Consider the following 25,060-nt stretch of genomic DNA (forward strand, 5'->3'; position numbering starts at 1 on the left):
TAAACAGTTTCTCAAAGTGACTGCCACAATTTGTAGCTGCACTATATTAGTTCCCACATGCAATATATTAGTTCCAGTTGCTCAATATCCTCACCAATAGTTGCTACTGATAGTTTTAAAAATTTAGCCATTCTGGTGGGTATGGGGGAAAATGCCTTATTCTGACTAATCCTGTATTCTATATAGTGGAATAGGCCAAGCAGGATTTGACTATCTTCATATACACCATCCAGCTTTATGTTCAGGGGCCTGAAACCAGCTTGTGGCTCTCCATGCTCGGGCCTATGAGGCTGGAGGCTGAAGTTAGTGTTGTAGTGAAAAACAGACTTTGAAGAGAGACCAGCATAGAGATACTGACTCATGTACTTTCCATCTGTTATATTACTTACCTTGGTATCTCATTCTGGTCTTAATTTGCATTTCCCTGATTACTAATTAAAGTACCTTTTAATAGGTTTATTAGCCACTTGGATATCCTTTTTGTCAAGTGCCTTTCTGTGTCTCTTGTGCATTTTACTATTTGTAGGGGTTCTTTATAGTATTAGGATATAAACTCTTTGCCAGTTATACATACTGTAAAATACCTTCTCCCACTACTTGCCTTTCTAGTCTCTTAGATGTCTTTTGATAAAAAGAAGTTTAAAATTTTAATGTAGTCCCATTTTTTAAAATAATTTTTATTTTGTTATATTAGTCACCATACAGTACATCCCCAGTTTTTGATGCAATGTTCCATGATTCATTATTTGCGTATAACACCCAGTGCACCATGCAATAATGTGCCCTCCTTACTACCCATCACCGGCCTATTCCAATCCCCCACACCCTCCCCTCTGAAGCCCTCAGTTTGTTTCTCAGAGCAGTCCCATTTTCAAATCTTTTCCTACTTAAGAAAATTTTTTCCTACCTCCAGGACATGAGATATTTTCTCATGTTATCTCCTATATACTTCATTGTTTTACTTTTCACATTTATATCTGTAATCCATCTAGATTGATTTTTTCTTTATGGCATGAGATAGGAATGGAGTTTTGCTTCCCCCCCACATGAATATTTAATTGATACAGCTCCATTATTGAAAACATTCTTCTTTTTCTACTGTTGAGCATTAAGTGGAATCCTTTCACTTTGGGAACCACGTGCTTTTGTTCTAGAAAATTTTCTTCAGTTATTTCATTGATGAATTCCTTACCTCTGTTTTCTATTTCTGGAACCCCTATTATTAATTTTTGACAAGTTTTTTCCTCCTGTTTTTCATCTGTCTTTTTGTCCTACTCTACAGGAAACTTCCTTACCCTTACCTTCCATCACTTAGTTTTAAAAAATTTTGCCATTATATTTGTAATTTTCATTAGTTCTTCCTGTTGTGTGAATTTGTTTTTACAGCATCCAGTTCTTATTTCATAGTTGCAATATCTTCTTTTAATCTAATGATAATGTTATTAATAATTTCTCAAGGTTTTCTTCCCTCTGGATAGTTTCTATTTCCCCCAAATTGCCTTTCTATGTTTGTTAACTTTGGTCTGTATCTTCCACAATACTCAACATTGTTGACTGTTCACTTCATTTTTTTAAAAAAATTTTTATTCATTTATTTGACAAAGAGAGACAGGCAGCGAGAGAGGGAACACAAGCAGGAGGAGTGGGAGAGGAAGAAGCAGGCTCCTAGTAGAGAAGCCTGATGTGGGGCTCAATCCCAGAACACTGGGATCACGCCCTGAGCTGAAGGCAGACGCTTAACGACTGTGCCACCCAGGCGCCCCAGACTATTCACTTCTTGAAACAACTCAGTTGTTCACTCAGTTCTATACTGACTTTGATAATTGCTAGCTATCTTTTTCTCATTTCTCATTCTACTTTGCTCATTCCTATAATGGCTCCTGTTTTCATCACCTGTATATGCATGGCTGTATTCATTCAATAAACCCTTATTAATGTCCAAGCTGTCTTTTCTACTAGATTTTAAGCTACCTGAAGGCAGGAACCATGTCTGTTTTATGCCTTCAACAATCAGCACCATTGCTTGCACAGAGCAGGTCCTCAATATATACTTGTTTAATGAATAAGTGAACATAGTATCTTTCTTCATCCATGCAACCTCCCATTACACATAGCTCATAAGCACAATACTAACAGATGCTCTTTAGAATAACCCTGATGTTATGTGGGATCCTAAAATGTTAAAGAAATTCTCATATCCATCTAATTACACTGAATGACACAAATTATTTTAGGTGTTCTCTCACTCCTGAATATTTCAGGCTCCTGGGGACAGGGATTATATGGACAATAAAGTCCATAAACTAGATCGACATATAACTCTAACATTCTCTGTCCTTTTTTGCCAAAATCTTTATAAGGTAGACAATTGGACTGCTAGACTAAGAGTTAAATAGTTGTTTGGATAGAATGAACTCATTAAGGTTGAAGTGATTACAATTGCAAAAATATTCCCCCCAAAATTTCAACCTCTAAATATGCAATAAAGCAACAAAGTAGGTTTTTAGCAACAAAAATGTTGTATAATTACCATTCACTTGGTTGATTTCGGAGTTGGAGGACAGAATCTCATCTGCCAGTTTCTGTGCAGTAGGAAGAACTTCAGTGTGGTGTGCCGTGATTAAATATTGAATAAACTTTTGTAGCTGGTCCCTATTCATCTGGAAAAGGGTTTCTGAGATAGGAAGACGCAATTTGACTTGGTCTGGTTTACGGATCCTGTATAGTGAGAGTGCTACCACATGAGCACAGTAGAATATGTCTTTGTTCCCACAGCCACATGTCACTGAAGTGATTTTGCATCGATCAAAACTGATTGCAACTTTGTAAGTCACTGCTGGTTCAGAAGTAGTAGCTGCTTCAGTTACTGTGCCACTGAGATGGAAGCCTAAGGAAACAAAGAAAGTGTGTTTAGAGATTCTGTAGAAAGAAGCTTGAAGATTTTCATTTTGCATTTCAATTACATCAATTCAGAAACTTTTGCTGAGTATCTCCTATCTATGTGGTAGGCTCTGCCATAATACAAAGGCCAGTGAAACTCAGGTATAGCTGTTAAGGACCACAATATCTAGAAAAAGAGTCCTTACCCTCGAGTCCACAAACGTCCTGAACTAATTATGAAAACTTTTGTTTGTACATACGTACTTTTGCTGAGGGCAGGGGATGGCTCAAAGCTTTCATTATAGTCTCAAATGGTTAACAAGGAACCCCAAATAAGTTAAGAAACTCCGAGGTAGACTTTAAGCTCTTTGGGGGCAAAGACAAGTCTACAAATAACATCAGTACAATCTAGACTAAGGTGAATACTAAATGCAAGAGAAACCAAAAGAACACCATGAAAAGGACAGGAGAAAGAACAAGGAGACTACAGACAACATTTGTTCCTCAAAACATACAATTCCAAAATGGTGGTCATGTGGAATACGTAAAAGGCAAGAAACCCATAAAATATGGAGAGCACAGCTTGGTGCAGTGGGATTAGCAGTGTTACACCTCTACTTACTAGCACATAGCACTGATAATTTTGAAATGTAGGCAGAATAATTCAGTCATTCTAACCAAAGTTTAATGAGACCTTAAGTATCAGACTGCTAGGCCTAGGACTATTAACAGAAAAAGGAGAAGAAAAGCAAATATTTGTAAACCACCTATCATGTAGCAGAACTGTAATTGGTGCTTTTAATAATTTATCACAACAACATGATGAAGGTATTATTTTCGTTTTTCTTTTCACATTTTTTCAAAAGATTTTATTTATTTGACAGAGATAGAGACAGCCAGCGAAAGAGGGAACACAAGCAGGGGGAGTGAGAGAGGAAGAAGCAGGCTCCCAGCGGAGGAGCCTGATGTGGGGCTCGATCCCAGAACACCGGGATCACGCCTTGAGCTAAAGGCAGACGCTTAACGACTGAGCCACCCAGGCGCCCCAGCCTTTTCAAATTTTTATTTAAATTCTATTTAGTTAACATACAGGGCAATACTGGTTTCAGGAGTAGAATTTACAAACAACACCCAGTGCTCATCACAATAAGTGCTCCTTAATACCCATCACCCATCTAGCCCATCACCTACTCACCTCCCTCCATCAACCCTCACTTTGTTCTCTATCATTAAGAGTCTCTTATGGTTTGTCTCCTCTTTTTTTTCCCTCCCCTTCCCATATGCATCTGACTCTTGATCTCAGCTCAGGTCTTGATCTTGGGATATGAGTTCGGGCCCCCCATTAGGCTCCATGCTAGGCTTGAAGCCTACTTAAAAAGATAAAGTCATTATTGATAGATACGTATTTATTGCCATTTTGTTATTTGTTTTGTGGTTTTTCTGAAGATTTCCTCTGATCCTTTCTTGTCTTTCTCTCATGGTTTGCTGGTTTTCTTCAGTGACATATTTGAATTTCTTTCTCTTTATTCTTCGCATATTTATTAGTGGTTTTTGATAAATGGTTACCATAGAGTTTGCATATAACCTCTTCTGCATATAGAAGTCTATACTAAATTGATGGTTGTTTAAGTTTGAATCCATTCTTTACTCCTCTCCTCCCCACGTTTTAGGTGTATACTTCCTTTTCTTTTGTGAGTTCCTTGACTGATTCTTCTTACAGAAATATTCATTTTTACTGCTTTTGTGTTTCCTACCTTCATACAGTCATTTGTGTCCAAAGAGTTCCCTTTAATATTTCTTGCAGGGCTCGTTTAGTGGTCATGAACTCCATTAGTTTTTGTTTGGGAAACTTTCCTTCTATTCTGAAAGACAGCCTTGCTGGATAGGGTATTCTTGGCTGCAAGTTCTTCCCATTCAGAACTCTGAATACATCATGCCACTCCTTTCTGGTTTGGAAAGTTTTTTTGCTGAAAAATCTGCTGGTAGCTTTATGGGGTTTCCTTTGTATGTAACAGTCTTCTTTTATCTTGCTGCTTTTTTTTTTTTTTAAAGAAAATTTTATTTATTTTAGAGAGAGAAAGAGCAAGAATGAGGGAGCATAAGCAGGGGGAGGAGCAGAGGGAGAGGGACAAACAGACCCCATGCTGAGCATGGAGTCTGACACAGGGCTTGATTCCATGACCCTGAGATCATGACTTAAGTGAAATCAAGAGGCAGACGCTTAACTGACTGAGCTACCCAGGCACCCCTATCTTGCTGCTTTTTAATATTTTTTCTTTATCATTATATTTTGCCAATTTAATTACAATATGTCTTGGTGTGGATATGCTTTTGTTGATTTTGATAGAAGTTCTCTGTGCCTCCTGTTTCCTTCCCCATGTTAGGCAAGTTCAGCTCTTATTTCTTCAAATAAATCTTCTGCCCTCTTTTCTCTCTCTTCTTCTTCTAGGACTCCTATAATACGAATGTGTTTATGTTTGATGCAGTCACCAAGTTCCCTAAGCGTATTCTTGTTTTGCATAATTCTTTTTTCTCTCCTTCGTTCAGCTTACTTTCCCTTACTCTGTCTTCTAGGTCATTAATTCATTCTTCTGCTTCTTCCAGCCTGCTGTGCATGCCATCAAGTGTTTCTTTCTGCTATGTTATTCTTTATCTCTGTGTTAGGGTTCTCACTGATGTCCTCCAATCTTTTCTCAAGTCTGATGAGTACTTTTATGATCATTACTGTAAATTCTCTAACAGGCATGTATCTTTTTTCCTTAGATCCCTGTTCATGGCCTTTTCCTGTTCTTTCGTTTGGGATAAATTTCTATGTCTTTTCATTTTGTCTAAGTCTCTGTGCCTGTTTCTCTGTGTTAAAAATGTCATCTATGTCTCCTGTTCTTGAGGGTAATGGCCTTATACAGAAGAGGTCCTATAGTGCCCTGCCAAGGAGTGTCCCCTGTTCCCAGGTCCTGACTCTTCTGGGAGTGTCTCCAAGACTGCCTTTACTTTAGAACTAAGGAAAAGAACTGCAGAGTTGAAAAACAGCTCTTTTCCAGATATATATCCACGGGACATAGCCAGTAGAGTTATATAGCGGAGAGCATATTATACTGGGATCAGGCAGTCAGAATCTGTTATTAACTATGTAGTCTTGGGAGATTCACTTTACAACTCTGAGCTTCAGCTTCCTCCTCAGTTAAGTGGGGGTAATAATACTTGCCCTATCTTTCAAAAGTGGTTTATAAAACTGTAAAATGTCCTATAAATGTATTATTCATGCTTTTATGCAATCTCTGTTAATGAGTCTCCATGTCAAGGGCATCAGAGAGAACTTCCCCAATGGCCAAGTTTCACAGTGGTTGAAAACCAGGTGCTAAGAAAGTGCATTCTTAATTTCATTTAGGCTACTCAGGAGCATTGGATATTAATACGTTTGTGAGAAATGACTTAAGTCCTAATGAAAAGAGACCCCATAGAAGAGTAACTTTGAAATTTTAAATATGATAGTGATGTCAATGTAGGAAGAGCTTAGGTTCTAAACTTCTGAATCTAAAAGTTGAATATAAACATTTCCACTTCATCAGTTCAATGCTTTGAGGCACCTGGTCTACAGTACAGTTTCTGAACCCAAATCTCTAATTCCTTTCTTGCATGAAAATGAGTAAGAATATTGGTGAGATTTGGGACAGAAGCGATGGGTATCTTATTAAGATGTGTGTGTTCATCACTATAAAAACCAAAATCACTCTAGCTATATGAAAAAGAGATTGGACCTCAGCTTCCACATTTTTAAAATGACCTCCAAGGTTCATTCTAGTGAGAATATTAACTGATTTTATAGTGACTATCACTGAATTTATTATTATCTTTCCTAAACCAGGCTACTTTTGGAATTTAAAGAGTGTGTAATAATAGCTAACCTTTATGAGTGCCTCCCATGTGTTAGGCTTTGTTCTGAGTGCTTTATATGCCACTAACTCATTATATTTTCACAGTTCTTATGAATCTGATAGTAGGTATGATCCAAGTTTTAGGTGTAAATTTGATTAGGCTATAGGGCCCCATCATTCAATCAAACACTAATCTAGGGGCTGCTGTAGAGGTATTTTGTAGATGTGGTTAACATATACAATCAGTTGACTTTAACTAAAGGAAATTATCCTCAATAATGGGGGTAGATCTCATCTGCCTTTCAGATTTCAGACTTGCCAGCTCCCATAATTGCACAGACCCATTCCTTGAAATAAATCACACATACACACATATACATATATACAGATCTGTGTGTGTATACATATATCCTACTGATTCTGTTCTGGAAAACCCCGATTACTATTATTATTCCCATTTTACATATGAGGAAAGAAGCACAGAAAGGTTAAGTAACTTGTTCAAGTTCATTCTGTTAGTAAGTGGCAAAGCCAAGATTCACACCCAGGAAGTCTGGCTCAAAAGCCCATACTCAGGTTATCGAAATCCTAAAATTTCAGTTTTTATAGCATCGGTAATGGTTTGAACCCTCTTTGTTAATCTGGAATTAGAGACAAAATGTTGAGTATCAACTTAGATTCCAGTGGTCTCCACACCAGGTCAAAGTTAAACAACTGAGATACTTTCTACAAAATAGTTTTTAAAAGCAATCAGACATGACTCCCTAGAGACTTTGGTTAGGGCCCATGATGCTCTTGAGAACATCTTTATTTGAGCTTGGTGAATCTTTGGGCTCCACTGTCATAGGTCATGCTCCAGGCCTAGGGCCATTTAAAAGGCAGAAGTCTGTGAGTGGCTCTGTGGAAGTTTCCTTGCTGTGAGTTCCTTCTTCCCTTTGTATCTCTTAGAATGTAAACTGAAAGCCAGTATCACATATTTGTGCTTCTTGCCTTATTGTAACCTAGTAATATTTTTTAAATGCTTAATTACTCCTGGGAATAAAGCTACATAGGATAGGCTCGATATAGTGTTTCCTTCCCCTTGCAAACCTAACTGCCATAAACAGGTCCATCAATAATCTGTTGATATGAACAAACATGTAGAAGCCTCAAAATCTCTATTGATTCCAGCATGTATTTACTGAATAGCTACTGTATGCTCTGAGTGTTTACTTTTTATCTGGACATTTTCAAACAAATAAGTAGAGAGAGCTTAGTATAATAAGACCTCATGTTTCCATTCACTCAGCTTCAATAATTTTCAACAGAGACATACACTGGTTAATCTTTACCTTTTCCCAACTCCTTCTCTATCCTTTCCAATGGATTATATTGAAGTAAATCCCAGAAATATAATTTCATTGCTATATACCTCTGTATACATTTCTAAAGATAAGAATTTAAAATTAATAGTAATTCCTTAAAATCAAATATCTAGTGTTCAGATTGCCACAAGTAACTTTTTAAAAAGCCCTGAGAACAACAAACAAATAAAAACAGGAGGTTTGTTCAAATCAGGATACAAACAAAGTCCGGCCATTACATTTGGTTGATTTGTCTCTTAAGCTACAAGTTCCTCTCCTCCCCCACCTCCAATTATTTACTGAAAAATAATAAGTTAGCTCAGAGAGACTTGACCAGATTCAGGTTTTTTGGTAAAACTACTTCACAGGTTGTGTTGCATACTTCCTAATACATCACATCAGGAGATACATAATGCCTGATGGTTTTTCTTTTTGTGCTCTTAGGACTGATAACTGCGTTCAGGTGTTATGAGCCTGATCCATCCATTGTAAAGTTCCCTGTCAACTTTCTACCTAATAGTTTTAGTAGTCATTGATGATCATTGCCTCAATCAATTATTTCATTAGAGTGGCTTTATTTTTTATTTCAGTTTTGACTCTCTCACCTTCTCTGGCTCTTAACACCTTCATCTGTAAAATGAGGAAAGAAACATGTAAAATGCCCAATTCAGTGTCTGGAACACGGTGGGCTTTTAACAAAAAAAGTGACAGAAATGACAACCATGAAAATTGCTTAGAATTCATAGGAAAAACAAGGACTTTATAGAACATCATCTTTGTGATGATCTTTCAATCACATTTTCCTAAAACGCGAAAAGAAAATGCATATATTATGAAATCATCCAGCTTATCAAATATTCACATGTCCAAGAACTACTGGCTTTTAAAAACAGTCTCTTTTACCAATTGTAAGTGTTGGAATGATTAAGATAATGGATGGATTGGTGGGAGAAGGCATAGGCAGACACAAAGGAAAGCAATCAATATATGTTTGCTTCACTAGTGGCTCCAGCAGGCCATAATGGTCCAACTCCCAATAATTCCTTCCTTCATACAGCATATCTTTTTGATGTGAAGCAGTCAGGGATGGTAGGTCTGGTAGAGACCCAGCTTTTTGAAGAAAACAGTCAATCAGGCAGCTGTTCCCCTGGTGGCCCTATCACTTCATACAGAAGGAGAAACAAAAACAAAAAACCCTCAAGTGCTTTAACACAAGCAAGCCCTGAATAATGTACCAATACTCTCAAGGAGTTCCTGTTTCGTTTTGCAAGCATTACATCCCCACCTCAACCCAATCCCTAAATCACAAAGTGAGCTTTGCCTTGAGAAAAGAGAGACCTCATTTCACCTTTCTGTTCTGTGGCTGAGATAGCTTCCCCACCTGGTCTTCACATTGTTTAGAAATTTAAGAATAAAATTATATCACAGTCCCTTCTCCATTACATATCACAATGGCTCTAACATGTTTCCAGGAAAATTGCTGGCCTTCTATGAGCACCTTCTATGAAGTAAGCCTATGAATACCAGCATGTTATCCTATTAGTATGCCATGTTTTCCTTGCCTCCAACATGCTCCAACTGCCACTGAGTAATGGGGCAAATCTCAAAAAGTGTGCAGAAATGGCCTCACAGGCTCCTAACAACCAAGTTATTTGCAGGTGGTCCTTGCTAGAGTTTGCCATGCTTATACGTGCAGCAAGAGCTCTGAGAACCTCATGATTAGCAAGAAATTGTTAACAATCCATGAATGGCCCATGTATTAAAAGAGTTCTTATTCTCCTGCCTTCTAAACTAAATAGTGACCCAGAGGAAATGGAAATGACTGAAATTCTTTACTTAATAATTTTCTTTCCCCAGAATCAAGGCTGGAGAATCCAGGGCATGGGTTAGACCCCAGCTTGGACTAATTGGAAAGTACCAAAGATTAGTTTTCCACTTGTGGAAAACAGAAATAAAATTTCCCTTCCCCAAGTAAGAAAATCCTGTGTTCTTTATGGCTTAGCTCAAATATCACCTTCATATGAAAACTCACCTGTTACCCTAATGCTGAATTCAATCATATTAAATGAAGATGCTTTAACATTTCTGCCTATGAAGTTTATAATCTAGTTCACAAGAGAGAGAATTTTACCCAGAATCAGATAATAAGAGACACTCATTTCACAGATGAGGAACAGGCTCAGGGAAGTTACATAATTTGACCCCAATTCATTGCGTGATTACAGTCATGATAACAGAAATTAAAATGACCGAAACTTCACATTCTGAAACATCCTGGGTTTTAAAAACTATAAAAAATAAATTTGTAAAGGATTTCTTCAAGTTAATGTACTTCCTAAATACAACCAAATTGCTTCTTTTGATTAAAAAATAAAATAATTTTAATTATATTTTTTGAGCACTTACCATATGCTAGACACTAAGACCTCTTATAAGCACTATTTCATTTAATTCTAACTACAATGTTATGTGTTTAGTATTATCTCCATTTTTTTTTTGTAGGTAAAGAAACTGAGGCTTAGAGAAATTAATTAACTTGCCTAGTTTACACATCCAGTAAGTGGCAGAGTTAGGAACTGAACCTAGATAGTCCGGCTTCAGAGTCTAAGTTCCTAAAAACCACATTTTATTTGTATTAGAATGTTGCCCGAACATCAACTTCATTTTCCTAGTTTAGGAAAATCAGAGTAATGTTTGGTATTGCTTCTTAAATATTTTTTTTAAACTAAGACACTGCAAAATCATCCTAATTCAATTTTCACCTTTTGTTTACATATAGTCAGCTACTATGATAATTACCAAAGTGACAGAAAATGGAATCCTAATAGAGACAAATTAGAGAATATGCAATATCTGGCCTCTCTGGTCAGATTTAATTTGGTAACCTATTGCACATGTCTTTCCCTTGGAGATTATAAGAAGTTCAAAGAGCCAAAACACATAAAGATGTTAATCTCTCTCTTTTTAAAAAGTATCTTAAATTGAAGTCAATTCATCCATTCAACTAATAATTATTTAACATCTACCATGTGTTAGGTACCAAGAATAAACCCATGAAAAGACCAAATAATCCCTGACTTTATGGCATTTATATTCTAGCTGGAAAGACAGGTATTAAACAATTAAGTTCACAGGTAATTATTTAATTCTAATTGTGATAAGTGGTATGAAAGAGAAGTACAGGATGATAGGATAGCATATAATATGAAGACCGGATCTGGTTTAGGACAAGGGATTTCCTCGAGGAAATAACATTTTGAGCAAAATATCATAGAATAAATAATAATTAATTAAGTGAAAGAATGGGGAATGACAGAATAGTGGTAAAGAATACTCCAGGTGGGAAAAAAAAAAAAGGCGCATATATGCAGCAATGTTGAGGCAGGAGGAAGAAAAAGCTATGCTAAGGCTAGAGGTACTAAGGATGAGAGGAACATGGACTATTCAAAGAATAGAAAGAAAACTAGCAACTGGACAGCCAACAGCAAGAGGTAAAGTCGCATGTGCTGAGGCTGGGAGAAGCAGGCAGGAGTCATGGCTCTGGAATTCATCCTAACTCCTCCCTCTGGTCTATATCCAAGAGGTCACTAAATCCTATGGATTCTGCTTCCTGAATATCTCTCCGTTCTAGCTCCTCCCCTCTAGCTCCCCTAGCACTGCCTCAGCTCAAGATCATAACAATCTCCTGCCTAAATTAACGATTCTCTCTGCCTCCACGTCTTATTCCCTCTATCCATCTTCTATAACATGAGCAGAATGATCTTTCTAAAAAAGAAATAAAATCATGTCATTCCTAGTAAACTGTGACCTATTCATTTTATATTCTTGCTACCTAAAACAGAGTCTGGCATAGAATAAACATTTACAAAAATGTTTGCTGAAATGAATTGCTTAAAATCTTTCCAATGGTTCCTAATTGATTACAGGATAAAGTTCAAACTTTTTATGATGTGGCTTCTTTCTATCTCTTCAGACTTGCTTCCTATCACCTCTCAACACACTAAACTATTTGCATATTCTTGACTATGCTCTGTTTTATTAGCCATATATGCCTTGTATATGAAGTTCCCCATACCACGTGTGACCTTCTCACCTTCTCATCCTTAATTATCCACTCAAATGATAACTATTCCAGGAAGTCTTCACTGATCCCTGATCTCTTTGGAGAATTAAATGTTTCTTCTCGAGCTCTCGTTTTTAAATCAGTGATATCCCTCTTATAATTGTCATCAGTGTAATTAATAGATTGTATATCTATCTTTTCTTTTTAGATTGTAAACTCCTTGAAAGCAGGAGTTATATCTTTTTCATCTTTATATTTTCATCTCAGGCACACTGAGGGCACACACATGGCTTACTATTAGGGTTTAGTAAGTGTTTGTTGATGTGTGAATGAATAAATGAACACTAAACTGAATCTTTAATTTACATATTCATATCCATGATTAATAGAGAATTAAGTGTGTTTATAAAATTATAAAAGCATGTTTATAAAATTATAAATTATAAAATGATAAAATTCCTGATTTTATGATTAAAAAAGTAACCAGGCAATAAACAATTTTACTGGGATGCTGAGCACAGCAACAATAATTTTTACATAATGCTAAAAATAGTAAAACACGAAGATTATTTTCCATAATTCATATTTATACCTCAAAGGGACAGCTGTTACGCTTCCGCCAATTTTCAACCCAAAATATAAAATATGAGCAGTTTTATTAGTTAACAATTACTGGAAACTTACTGTGTATCAGACAGTGTTCTAATTACTTTCCATGTATTAACTAAATCCTCAAAACAACCCTCCAAGATAGGTTCATTTATTATCCTCATTGCAGATGAGGAAATTGCGGCTTAGAGAGGTAAAGAAACTTGTCTAAGATCGCACAGCCTGTGAGAGGTAGTGTTGGGATTTGAACACAGGTAGTCTGGCTTTAGAGCCTACACTTTTAACTACTATAATACATCAAATATGACTATGCAGTTTATATTATATATACAAAACTTAATAAAAGTAATTAGCAAGTACAATTCTACAAAGATGCACTAATGACAAGTCAGTAAACTCTGATGTTTGCCTGGTTTCCTGGGCAGTTGTTCAAGGCAACTAAAACTGACAAGTGGTCTGTGATGCTTTCACAGTTGGAATGGAGATGGACTCATGAACTCATCTGTACAAGACAATGTTTCTGCACAGTGAGTGAATTATCTGCTGAGAGTTCTAAAGGAAAGCACTTCTCGGTACGGCCCTCTGACACCACTCAAAGTCTTTGTGTTTCTGAGTGCAAGAAAGGCTCTAGTAAAGCTTGAGCAATTAAAACCACTTTGCTCATTGCTCTTTTGATTCACTAGACCCATGAGCAGGTGCTAATGCATGAAAATGAATGTAGTTTCAGCCAATGGCAGAGAAAAGGAGAGCTGTGGTTTACAAAAAGAATAATTTTTCTTATAGTCATTGTGTGTGTGTGTGTGTGTATACGAATACTTTCCTCTTGAATAAATTTGGTTTTGATGAAACTGTATAGTGTAAATTAGACCTTCTCACTTAATTCCTGTCTCCTTGATGGCCATAGCAATATATCAGCAGCCACTATTTCTCCTTTCTGTGACCTAACGAAACAGTAGCCACAAGAAGGCTTAAAACAGTGAAAGTGACATCCTCAAAATAACTAATTTCCTTTCCAGAAAGCCTTATTCAAAAGCTGGATAACTACTGCCTAATGGAGAGCACTGGAATGGCTTTGTGGACTCACATTATGATATAAAGAGCTCAGGAATCAGGATATTTGAGTTTTAATTCCAGTATTCCTCAATTCCTCTTTGCCTCAGTTTCTTAATTATGCAAATGAACATAATAATACTTATATGCCTATCAGACTCATGTGAAAGTAATTTGTAAAGAACACATTTCTCAGAGATACCATTCAATAGCAATTCCAACTGGCCAGGGCCAGGGCCTACCTAAGTTCACAAGAAGCAGATGGCACCCACATACTGAGTGAGGGTGCGAGAGACTGCAAAGTGAGGAGCAGTATTGTTATTCGGGAATACAAATGATGATGCCCCATTACTCTGAGAGCTACTTGGTTTGTTTGTATTAGAGAGGTCAGTCTAAGCTTCTTGGAGCAGCTGAGTAAGCTGGGGGGCCCTTCTTGTGGCCATCTGCTCCCCTCCCAGACTCCTCTGGCAAATCAAGAGGTTTTCCTTGTATTAACCTCTGAAGAGCAGCCACAGGCCCTTCTCAGCACCAGCTTCAGCAGGCAGTGGTCTCTGCTCTCCATCTGTGCCAGCAACTACAGTTAAAGAACAATGAGGCTTCCCAAACCCAAGCATTCATTCACTTACAGAGATACTCTTGTATTACCTAGTTTTCCAGTACTCTTTTACTTGGATCTCTCTAAGGGGATTAGATGTGTATTTTAGATGACTGAGTTATTTTTCTTTTGTTATTTTAGAAACATGCTATGTAGAAAAAATAAAATGGCAAGAATCTGCCTGGAAAATTCACTTAAAAATCTAACATGCATAAAATATAATCAATTTTAAAATAGTAATTTCATTTCCCCCCCAACCATTCTCTGCAGTCTAAGTTGCCTTGTACATTGATGGATAACCAATCTATTCAGAACTGCAGATCTGATGCATGCTCCTCAGTTCACAGATCTGAACACAGACTGGGGAAAAAAAGTAGCAAACTCCTTAAGCAGTTGTCTGCAGAAACACTGTGCGTACATACAAGGTACACATGTTACCAAAATGGATGTTATAGGCTAATAACTACCACCTGGATTATTTATTTCAACAGAGAAAAGGGCAACATGTAATTGAAAATGATTTCAGAAATTACCCTATTCCATTAGTAAGCTACATCAATGGGGGAAAATAAAAACTGAACAATAAATTGCTTTTCCAAAGGAAAAGGATACACATAGCTATTTTTGATCAACCACGATATTGTGTGATCAAATGTTTAAGGGTCTTCAAAATAGCATTCAGGTTTATTTTTTTATTTTTTTAAAGATTTTATTTATTTATTAGATAGAGATAGAGACAGCCAGCAAGAGAGGGAACACAATCAGGGGGAGCGGGAGAGGAAGAAGCAGGCTCATAGCGGAGGAGCCCGACGTGGGGCTCGATCCCATAATGCTGGGATCACGCCCTGAGCCGAAGGCAGACACCCAACTGCTATGCCACCCAGGCGCCCCTCAGGTTTATTTTAAAACATTAAAATATTACCCAGATACTTTTTTCCTAGAGAAAAAAGATTTCCTGGCTACTTCTCCAAGACTGTGTACACTGAATCAAGTCAGCAGAATATAGTGAAGCTATACTTCAGTGAGTTAATATATACATATTAGTGTCTGCATACCATGTTATTAGGGTTCTCACTATAACAGTAGCTCGTTCCCTCATTGCAATATCTAAAGACCCCTCATTTAAAGCAAAGTCTAACCTCAAATGGGCTAAAGAAAAATGCTACATTTATGCTTATGCATAAATATCAAATGAACTGTAACCAATTCTTACAGCAATCAAAAGACTCATTTTCAGGCGATCTTAATCCTCATCTTTTCTTAACTCCACGACATTTTATTTCCAACATGGCCTTTTTAATATGGAGATAAATGCATATCCCACATAACATTCTTTATTTAAAGGTTTCATACACTAGTAAGAACGCCATTCCTAACATTTACAGCATTTTGGACAAGGCCTCATATTACCCTCTAGCTTTATTCTTTTGTTCCATCTTGCAACTTGACCTGTGTGGGGCAGTAAGAATGTCAAAACAAATTCGATTAGGACAATGCTTTTCATTTTGTTTAGAAACTGGAGCAAAACCATTTTTCCACGTTCCAGAGTAACCTGATTCCACACAAACACCAATCAAAGGGAAGACATTCTCATGAAGTCCTCACTCAGGGTTCTAAATGCATTCACATCACCCACCGGATCTGAGTAGCAGCTCTTCACAGGAAAAATCTCTAGGGTCAGTAACTCTTCTGAATCAAAATTACATTCTTACTGTACAATCCCATTAATTGGCCAGCAACTCCCTGTGTGCGCCATTATATGGCTTTTAACTCCTTTGCTTTTCTAACCCCAAAGGCAGGGGATAAATTTGCTAAATAGAATATTTCTCCCCTTGTATACTTCCTCTTTAGAAAGACTCCCTGAAAATCTTCAGAATATCTAAACTGCGAATTATGCATTTATGGATTCTCATGCTGTGTGATATAATTTATTTTTCTCTTTTTAAATTGACTTAAATTTGTGTATAAAACAAAACAGTCGTCATCTGAACCAAAGCTCAATTTATTCTGGCCTGGTCTCAGAATTACAGCAGACTAGAACTCAGAAGGCATATATACACAGGAAAGAAAAGCTTCCTTCTGTGAGTCATACAAAGCAAACTTGGTTTTTGAGTAGCCTGTAGGAAAAAACAGCTATGAAGCTTTCTCCCATATAATCCAGGTCTAGATTCAAGAGTTCTCTATGGTCATGTAGGGATTCTCAAGACCAAGAATGCTGGTGAAGAAGAGGGCTGTTTTTGTAGGTAAGGAAGTGCAGAGTGTCGTCCTGGAGGGGGAACAGAAATATTCTTACCAGAGAGGGTGCTGAAAGATAAAAATCTACAAAGTCCACAGATGAGAGCCAAAGAAGTTTCTTTCTTTGTCTCAAAAATCTAGGACATGGGGTGCCTGGGTGGCTCAGTTGGTTAAGCATCTGCCTTCAGCTCAGGTCATGATCCCAGGGTCCTGGAATAGAGACCCAGGCTCTCTGCTCAACGGGTAGCCTGCTTCTCCCTCTCACTCTGCCCGACGGTCCTGTGCTTGTGCTCTCTCTCTCTCTCAAATAAATAAATAAAATCTTTAAAAATAATAATAAAAAATAAAATAGGATACTAAAAAAAGAGAAATAACAAAGGGAATGACAAAAATACAATTTGCATGCATGCTATGTCCTATTTCATTCTTACCACTGCTCTTTAGGTCAGGATCTCATTCCTACTTATCTAGATTACTACTTCCAATGGTCTGGATACTAGTCTCTTTTCACCAAACTAACCAACACTAAGGCACAACTAGAAGTAGCTATGGTATAACGAAGAATACATTACACTTTAAATCAAAATATCTAAGTCTGGTTCCTGACACTCACTAGCTGGGTTATTTTAGTCAAGCCCAACAGAGAGCTAGTCTTTACATCACACCATTATCGTCTTTACCGATAATAATCTGTTTACTTGTATTCTATTGTATCTATTTCCTGGATTACAATGAGGCTTAAATAGAGTGAAAGTGTAACATGCAGTACAGCTGGTTAAAAATAAGCTGCACTTGGGTGCCTGGGTGGCTCAGTCAGTTAAGTGTCTGACTCTTGATCTCAGCTCAGCTCAGGTCTTGATCTCAGGGTCCTAAGTTCAAGCCCCACGTTGGGATCCACACTGGGAGTGAAGCCTTCTTAAAAAAAAAAAAAAAAAAAAGCTACACTGGAGCAACATCCTAGAAGGAGTGGAACTCCAGATATCAAAATCTCAAATACACGAATCACAGGCTTCAGCCCATTCTAGGTGTCTACCCATATTGATAACCAGAGGAATAATTTAAGTAAAAGATGTTATGAGGACAATTTAAAACTAGTTAAGTAAATGCAGCAATACAGAAAATTAAATGTTCATATAAAACCTCTTGGTTTAGAATAACTAATGGTAACACTCAATCTGTAATCATAATAAAAACTACCAACAAATAGAAAAATAAGGGGATTTCCTTAATCTGATAAAGGTTATCTGTAAAAACTTACAGCAAACATCAAACTAAATGCTGAAACTCTGTTGTTGGTAATTATTTTGAAAGATAATTAAACAAGAAATGGATGTTACTATCACCTTTTTATCTGACTTTCTAGGTCCAAATCAATACAAAAGGCAAGGAAAAGAAAATGAGGACTAGAAAGGAAAAAGAAACCATAAGGCCCATTTTTTTGTAGAGGATACGATTATGGAGTTAGAAAATCCAAAAGAATGTACAGATAAATTTTTTTTAAAGATTTATTTATTTATTTGTCAGAGAGTGAGAGCACAAGCAGGGGGAGCCACAGGCAGAGGGAGAAACAGGCTTCCCGCCAAGCAAGAAGTCCAATATGGGACTTGATCCCAGGACCTGGGATCATGACCCTAGCCAAAGGCAGATACCCAACCAACTGAGCCACCCAGGCATCCCTCTATAGATAAATCATTAAAATCCGTGAATTTAGCAAGGTTGCTGGACACCAATATATAAAAAGCAGTTGTATTTTAATAAACCAGCAGTTAGAAAATACAATTTTAAAATGATACCATTTACAAGAACATAAAATTTCAAATATTTAGAAAAAATATAACTAAAGATATATATAAGCCTGCCAGAAAAATTATAAAAACATTGAGAAAGCAATAACCATTAAAAAATTGATAAATTAGACTTCATCAAATTTTTTGCTCTTCAAAAAGACAGTTGAAAAATGAGGGAAGACAAAGACTAGGAGAAAATATTTGACAAACATATCTGCTAGAGGACTTGTATACAGAATATATAAAGAATTTCCACAACACAATAAAAAACCCATACATCTTATGGTATTTGGTACAACTGTAAACAGGATTAATTCCTTGATTTCTCTTTCTGCTGCTTTGCTGTTGGTGTATAGAAATGCGACATACTTCTGTGTATTGATTTTATATCCTGCAACTTTGCTGAATTCCTGTATCAGTTCTAGCAATTTTTTGGTGGAGTCTTTGGGGGTTTCTATATAGAGTATCATGTTGTCTGCAAATACTGAAAGTTTGACTTCTTCCCTGCTGATTTGGATGCCTTTTCTTTCTTTTTGTTGTCTGATTGTGGAGGCTAGGACTTCCAGTACTATGTTGAACGACAGTGGTGAGAGTAGACATCTCTGTCGTGGTTCTGACCTTAAGCGAAAAGCTCTCCGTTTTTCCCCATTGAGGACGGTATTAGCTGTGGGTCTTCCGTACATGGCTTTTATGATGTTAAGGTATGTTCCCTCCATCCCTACTTTCTTGAGGGTTTTTTTTTTATCAAGAAAGGATGCTGTAGTTTGTCAAATGCTTTTTCTGCATCTACTGAGAGGACCATATTGTTCTTATCCTTTCTTTGATTAACGTGGTGTATCATACCTTGATTGATTTGTGGGTGTTGAACCACCCCACAGCCCAGGAATAAATCCCACTTGATCGTGGTGAATAATCCTTTTAATGTTCTGTTGGATTCAACTAGCTAGTATCTTGTTGAGAATTTTTGCATCCATGTTCATCAAGGATATTGGTCTGTAATTCTTCCTTTTAGTGGGGTTTTTGTCTGGTTTTGGAATCAAGGTAATGCTGGCCTCATAGAATGAGTCTGGGAGTTTTTGTTCCATTTCTATTGTGGGGAACAGTTTCAAAAGAATAGGTATTACTTCTTTAAATGTTTGGTAGAATTCCCCTGGGAACCCATCCAGCCCTGGACTCTTGTTTGTTGGGAGGTTTTTGATTACTGATTCAATTTCTTTGCTGGTTATGGGTCTGTTCAGATTTTCTCTTTCTTCCTGTTTCAGTTTTGGTAGTTTATATGTTTCCAGGAATTTATCCATTTCTTCCAGATTGCCTAATTTGTTGGTATATAATTGTTCATAATATTCTCTTATAGTTGTTTGTATTTCTGCAGTGTTGTGATCTCTTCTCTTTCATTCATGATTTTATGTGGGTCCTTTTTCTTTTCTTTTTTATAAGTTTGGCTAGGGGTTTATCAATTTTGTTAATTCTTTCAAAGAACCAGCTCTTGTTGATCTGTTCTTTTTTTTTTTTCTATATCATTGAATTCTGCTCTCTTAATTATTTCCTTTCTTCTGCTGGCTTTAGGCTTTATTTGCTGTTCTTTTTCCAGCTCCTTTAGGTGTAAGGTTGTGTATTTGGAGACTTTTCTTGCTTCTTGAGGAAGGCCTGTATTGCTATATACTTCCCTCTCAGGACCACCTTTGCTACATCTCAAAGATTTTGAATTGTTGTGTTTTATTTTCATTTGCTTCCATGTATTTTTTAAATTCTTATTAAATTTCCTGGTTGACCCATTCATTCTTTCTCTAACTCAATGTATTCGTGGTCCTTCCAATTTTTTTCTTGTGGCTGACTTCAAGTTTCATAGCACTGTGGTCTGAAACTATGCATGGTATAATCACAGTCTTTTTGTACCAGCTGAGCCCTGATATGTTACCTAGTATGTGGTCTGTTCTGGAGAATGTTCCATGTGCACTTGAAAAGAATGTGCATTCTGTTGCTTTAGGATGAAATCCTCTGAATATATCTGTAAAGTCCATCTAGTCCAGTGTGTCATTCAAAGCCCTTGTTTCCTTGTTAATCTTCTGGCTTAGATGATCTGTCCATTGTTGTGAGTGGGGTGTTAAAGTCCCCTACTATTCTTGTATTATTATCAATGAGTTTAAGTTTGTTACCAACAGATTTATATATTTGGCTACGCCCAAGTTAGGGGCATAAATATTTATAATTGTTAGATCTTCTTCATGGATAGACCCTTTAATTATGATATAGTGTCCTTCTTCATCTTTTATTACCATCTTTGGTTTAAAATCTTGTTTGTCTGATATAAGGATGACTACTCCAGCTTTCTTTTGTTGTTGTTGTTTTTTTAAAGATTTTATTTATTTATTTGACAGAGAGAGAGACAGACAGCGAGAGAGGGAACACAAGCAGGGGGAGTGGGAGAGGAAGAAGCAGGCTCCCAGCAGAGCAGGGAGCCCAATGCAGGGCTTGATCCCAGGACCCTGGGATCACGCCCTGAGCTGAAGGCAGGCGCTTAATGACTGAACCACCCAGGCGCCCCTCCAGCTTTCTTTTGATGTCCATTGCTCGATAAATGGTTCTCCACCCCTTCACTTTCAATTTGGAAGTGTCTTTGGGTCTAAAATGAGTCTCTTGTAAGCAGCATATCGATGGGTCTTGTTTTTTTTTTTAATCCATTCTGATACCCTATGTCTTTTGATTGCAGTATTTACTCCATTTACATTCAGAGTAATTATTGAAAGATATGAATTAGTGCCATTTTATTACCTATAAAGTCACTGTTCTTGTAGATTGTCTCTGTTCCTTTCTAGTCTTTGTTACTTTTGGTCTCTCTTTCCACTCAAAGGGTCCCCTTTAATATTTCCTGTAGGGCTGGTGTAGTGTTCATGAAATCCTTTAGTTTCTGTTTGTCTCGGAAACTCTTTATCTCTCTTTCTATTCTGAATGACAGCCTTGATGGATAAAGTATTCTTGGTGGTATATTTTTCCCATTTAGCATACTGAATATACCACGCCAGTCCCTTTTGACCTGCTAGGTCTCTGTGAACAGGTCTGCTGCCAGCCTTATGTGTCTATTCTTGTAGCTTAAGGACTTTTTCTTATGGGCTACTTTCAGGACTCTATCTATCTATCTATCTATCTATCTATCTATCTATCATCTATCTGTCTATCTATCTTTAAGATTGAGCCCCCACTGAGCAGGGAGCTTGATGCAGGGCTCAATCCCAGGACCCCTGGATCTTAACCTGAGCCAAAGGAAGACGCTTAACCAACTAAGCCACCACGGCACCCCCAGGTACCTTTGCATTTTGCAAGTTTCACTATGATATGTCTTGGTGTTGACCTGTTTTTATTGATTTTGAGGGGAATTCTCTGTGCCTCTTGCACGTGAATGCCTGTTTCCTTCCCCAGATTAAGGAAGTTCTCAGCTATAATTTATTTAAATAAACATTCTGTCCCTTTTCCCCACTCTTCCTCTTCTGGGACCCCTATGATATGGAGATTATTTAGCTTATGGAGTTGCTGAGTTCCCTAAGTCTACCTTTGTGATCTGATAGTTTTCTTTCCCTCTTCTTTTCAGATTCATTATTTTCCATAATTTTATCTTCTATATCACCTATCCTCTGCTTTTTCAACCCTCGTAGTGATTATATCCAGTCTGTTCTGCATCTCAGTTATAGCATTTTTTATTTCATCCTGACCCTGACTAGTTTTTAGGTCTTTTATCTCTGCAGCAAGGGTTTCTCTGCTCTCTTCCAAGCTTTTTTCAAGTCCAGCTAGTAGTCTTATAACTGTTGATCTAAATTCTTGTTCAGATATATTGCTTATATCTGCTTTGAGCAAGTTCCTGGCTGTGATATCTTCCTGACCTTTCTGTTGGGGAGAAAATCTAACCAAAGAGGTAAAAGACCTGTACTCTGAAAACAATAGAATGCTTATGAAAGAAATTGAGGAAGACACAAAGAAATGGAAAAATAGGGGTGCCTGGGTGGCTCAGTTGTTAAGCGTCTGCCTTTGGCTCAGGGCATGATCCCAGGGACCTGGGATCAAGCCCTGCATCGGGCTCCCTGCTCTGCTGGGAGCCTGCTTCTTCCTCTCCCACCCCCCCTGCTTGTGTTCCCTCTCTTGCTGGCTGTCTCTCTCTCTCTCTCTCTGTCAAATAAATAAATAAAATCTTAAAAAAAAAAAAAAGAAAGAAAGAAATGGAAAAACATTCCATGTTCATGGATTAGAAGAACCAATATTGTTAAAACTATATTACCAAATATTGTTAATATTATACTATCCAAAGCATTCTACAGATTTAATGCAATCCCTATCAAAGTAACACCAGCAGTTTTCGCAGAGCTGATACAAACAATTCTAAAATTTGTATGGAACTAGAAAAGACCCAAATAGCCAAAGTAGTGTTGAAAAAGAAAACCAAAGCTGGAGGCATCACAATTCCAGACTTCAAGCTGTATTACAAAGTTGTAATCATCAAGACAGTATGGTACTGCCACAAAAACAGACACATAGATCAACAGAACAGAGAATCCAGAAATGGACCCTCAACTCTATGGTCAACTAATCTTTGACAAACCAGGAAAGAATATCCAATGGAAAAAAAAGACAGTCTCTTCAAAAAATGGTGTTGGGAAAACTGGATAGCAACATGCAGAAGAATGAAACTGAACCATCTTCTTATTCCATACACAAAAATAAGTTCAAAATGGATGAAAAACCTAAATGTGAGAAAGGAAACCATCAAAATCCTAGAGGAGAACACAGGCAGCAGCCTCTTTGACCTCGGCTACAGCAACTTCTTACTAGACACATCTCCAGAGGCAAGGGAAACAAAAGCAAAAATGAGCTATTGGGACTTCATCAAGCTAAAAAGCTTCTGCACAGTGAAGCAAATAATCAACAAAACTAAAAAGCAAGTGACAGAATAGGAAAAGATATTTGCAAATGACATATCAGATAAAAGGCTGGTATCCAAAATCTATAAAGAACTTATCAAAAACTCAAGACCTAAAAAATAAATAATTCAGTTAAGAAATGGGCAGAAGACATGAACAGACATTTCTCCAAAGAAGACATACAAATGGCTAACAGACACATGAAAAGATGCTCAACATCACTCATCATCAGGGAAATACAAATCAACACTACAAGGAGATATACTACATCACACCTGTCAGAATGGCTAAAATTAACAACACAGAAAAATAAATAAATAAAATTAATAACACAGTAAACAACAGATTTGGTGAGGATGCAGAGAAAGGGGACTGTTGGTAGAAATGCAAACTGGTGCAGCTGCTCTGGAAAACAGTATGGAGGTTCCTCAAAAAGTTAAAAATAGAACTACCCCATGACCCAGCATTTGGCACTACTAGGTATTTATCCAAAGGATACAAAAATACTGATTCAAAGGGGCACATGCACCCCAATGTTCATAGCAGCAATGTCCACAATAGTCAAACTATGGAAAGAGCCCAGATGTCTATCAACGGATGAATGGCTAAGGAAGATGTGGTGTGTATATATACACACAATGGAATATTATTCAACCATCAAAAAGAATGAAATCAGTCTGTCAGAGAAAGAAATACCATATGATTTCACTCATATGGAATTTCAGAAACAAAACTGATGAGCATAAGGGAAGGGAAATAAAAATAAATGGGATAAAAACAGAGAAGAAGACAAACCATAAGAGACTTAATTATAAAGAACAAACAGGGCTGCTGAGGAGAGGCTGGTAGGGGGATACGGTAATGGAATAATGGGCAATAAGAAGCGCACTTGACGTAATAAGCACTGGGTGTTAAATACAACTGATGAAACACTACATTTGACCCCAAAATTAATAGTACACTATGTGTTAACTAACTTGAATTTAAATAAAACCAAAAAAACTTAAAATAATAAAAAAAATAAAAAAACCCACAAAGCCCAATTTTTTTAAATGGGAAAAAACACACCAAACTGAACATACTTCACAAAGGAAGATATGCAACCGATTAATGAACACATGAAAAAGTGCTCAACATTTTTCATCATTACAGAAACGTAAATTAAAACCATAATAAGATACCATTACACATGTACTAAAATGGTTAAAATTAAAAGAATGACACCACCAAATGTTGGCCAAAAAGTGGAGCAACCAGAACTTTCATATACTGCTAGTGAGAATCACATAAATAAGCTGGTGAATTCAAAAATTATATAATCATTTACATATAGGTACACTTTGACACAAAAATTTCAACCCTAGATATTTAGCTGAGAGAAACGAAAAAAAAAAACAAAAAACAAAAGCCCACACAAAGTCTTATATAAGAATATTTATAGCAGCTGTAATCACAACAGCAAATTGAGAAAACTCAAATATTATTCAAAGAAGAGTGGACAAACTGTGGGATATTCATACAATCAAATACTACGTATGCATTAAAAAGGAATGAACTACTGACACACATAATAATACAGTGAATCTCATAACCATATATGGCCCAGCACAAACAGATATATACTATGTATAATCTCACTTACATAATATTCTAGGAACAGGAAATATACTCTAAGGTGGAAAATATTAAAAGAGTGGCTACCTCTTAGCAGGTTGG

The 25,060-nt window shown here is 37.0% G+C and overlaps 1 protein-coding gene across 1 annotated transcript in view; it reads right to left on the bottom strand.

Moving 5' to 3' along the window:
- Positions 1-25,060, bottom strand: part of ZSWIM5 (zinc finger SWIM-type containing 5) — a 198,221-nt gene that overhangs the window by 66,847 nt on the left and 106,314 nt on the right. The window contains exon 2 of the mRNA XM_045799696.2: positions 2,531-2,887. Coding sequence (XP_045655652.2) covers positions 2,531-2,887 — 357 coding nt within the window. The remainder of the gene's footprint in view (positions 1-2,530; positions 2,888-25,060) is intronic.

The sequence above is a fragment of the Ursus americanus genome, chromosome 12, assembly GCF_024610735.1.
Source record: "Ursus americanus isolate L20-20 chromosome 12, mUrsAme1.1.p, whole genome shotgun sequence".
NCBI classification, from domain to species: domain Eukaryota; kingdom Metazoa; phylum Chordata; class Mammalia; order Carnivora; family Ursidae; genus Ursus; species Ursus americanus.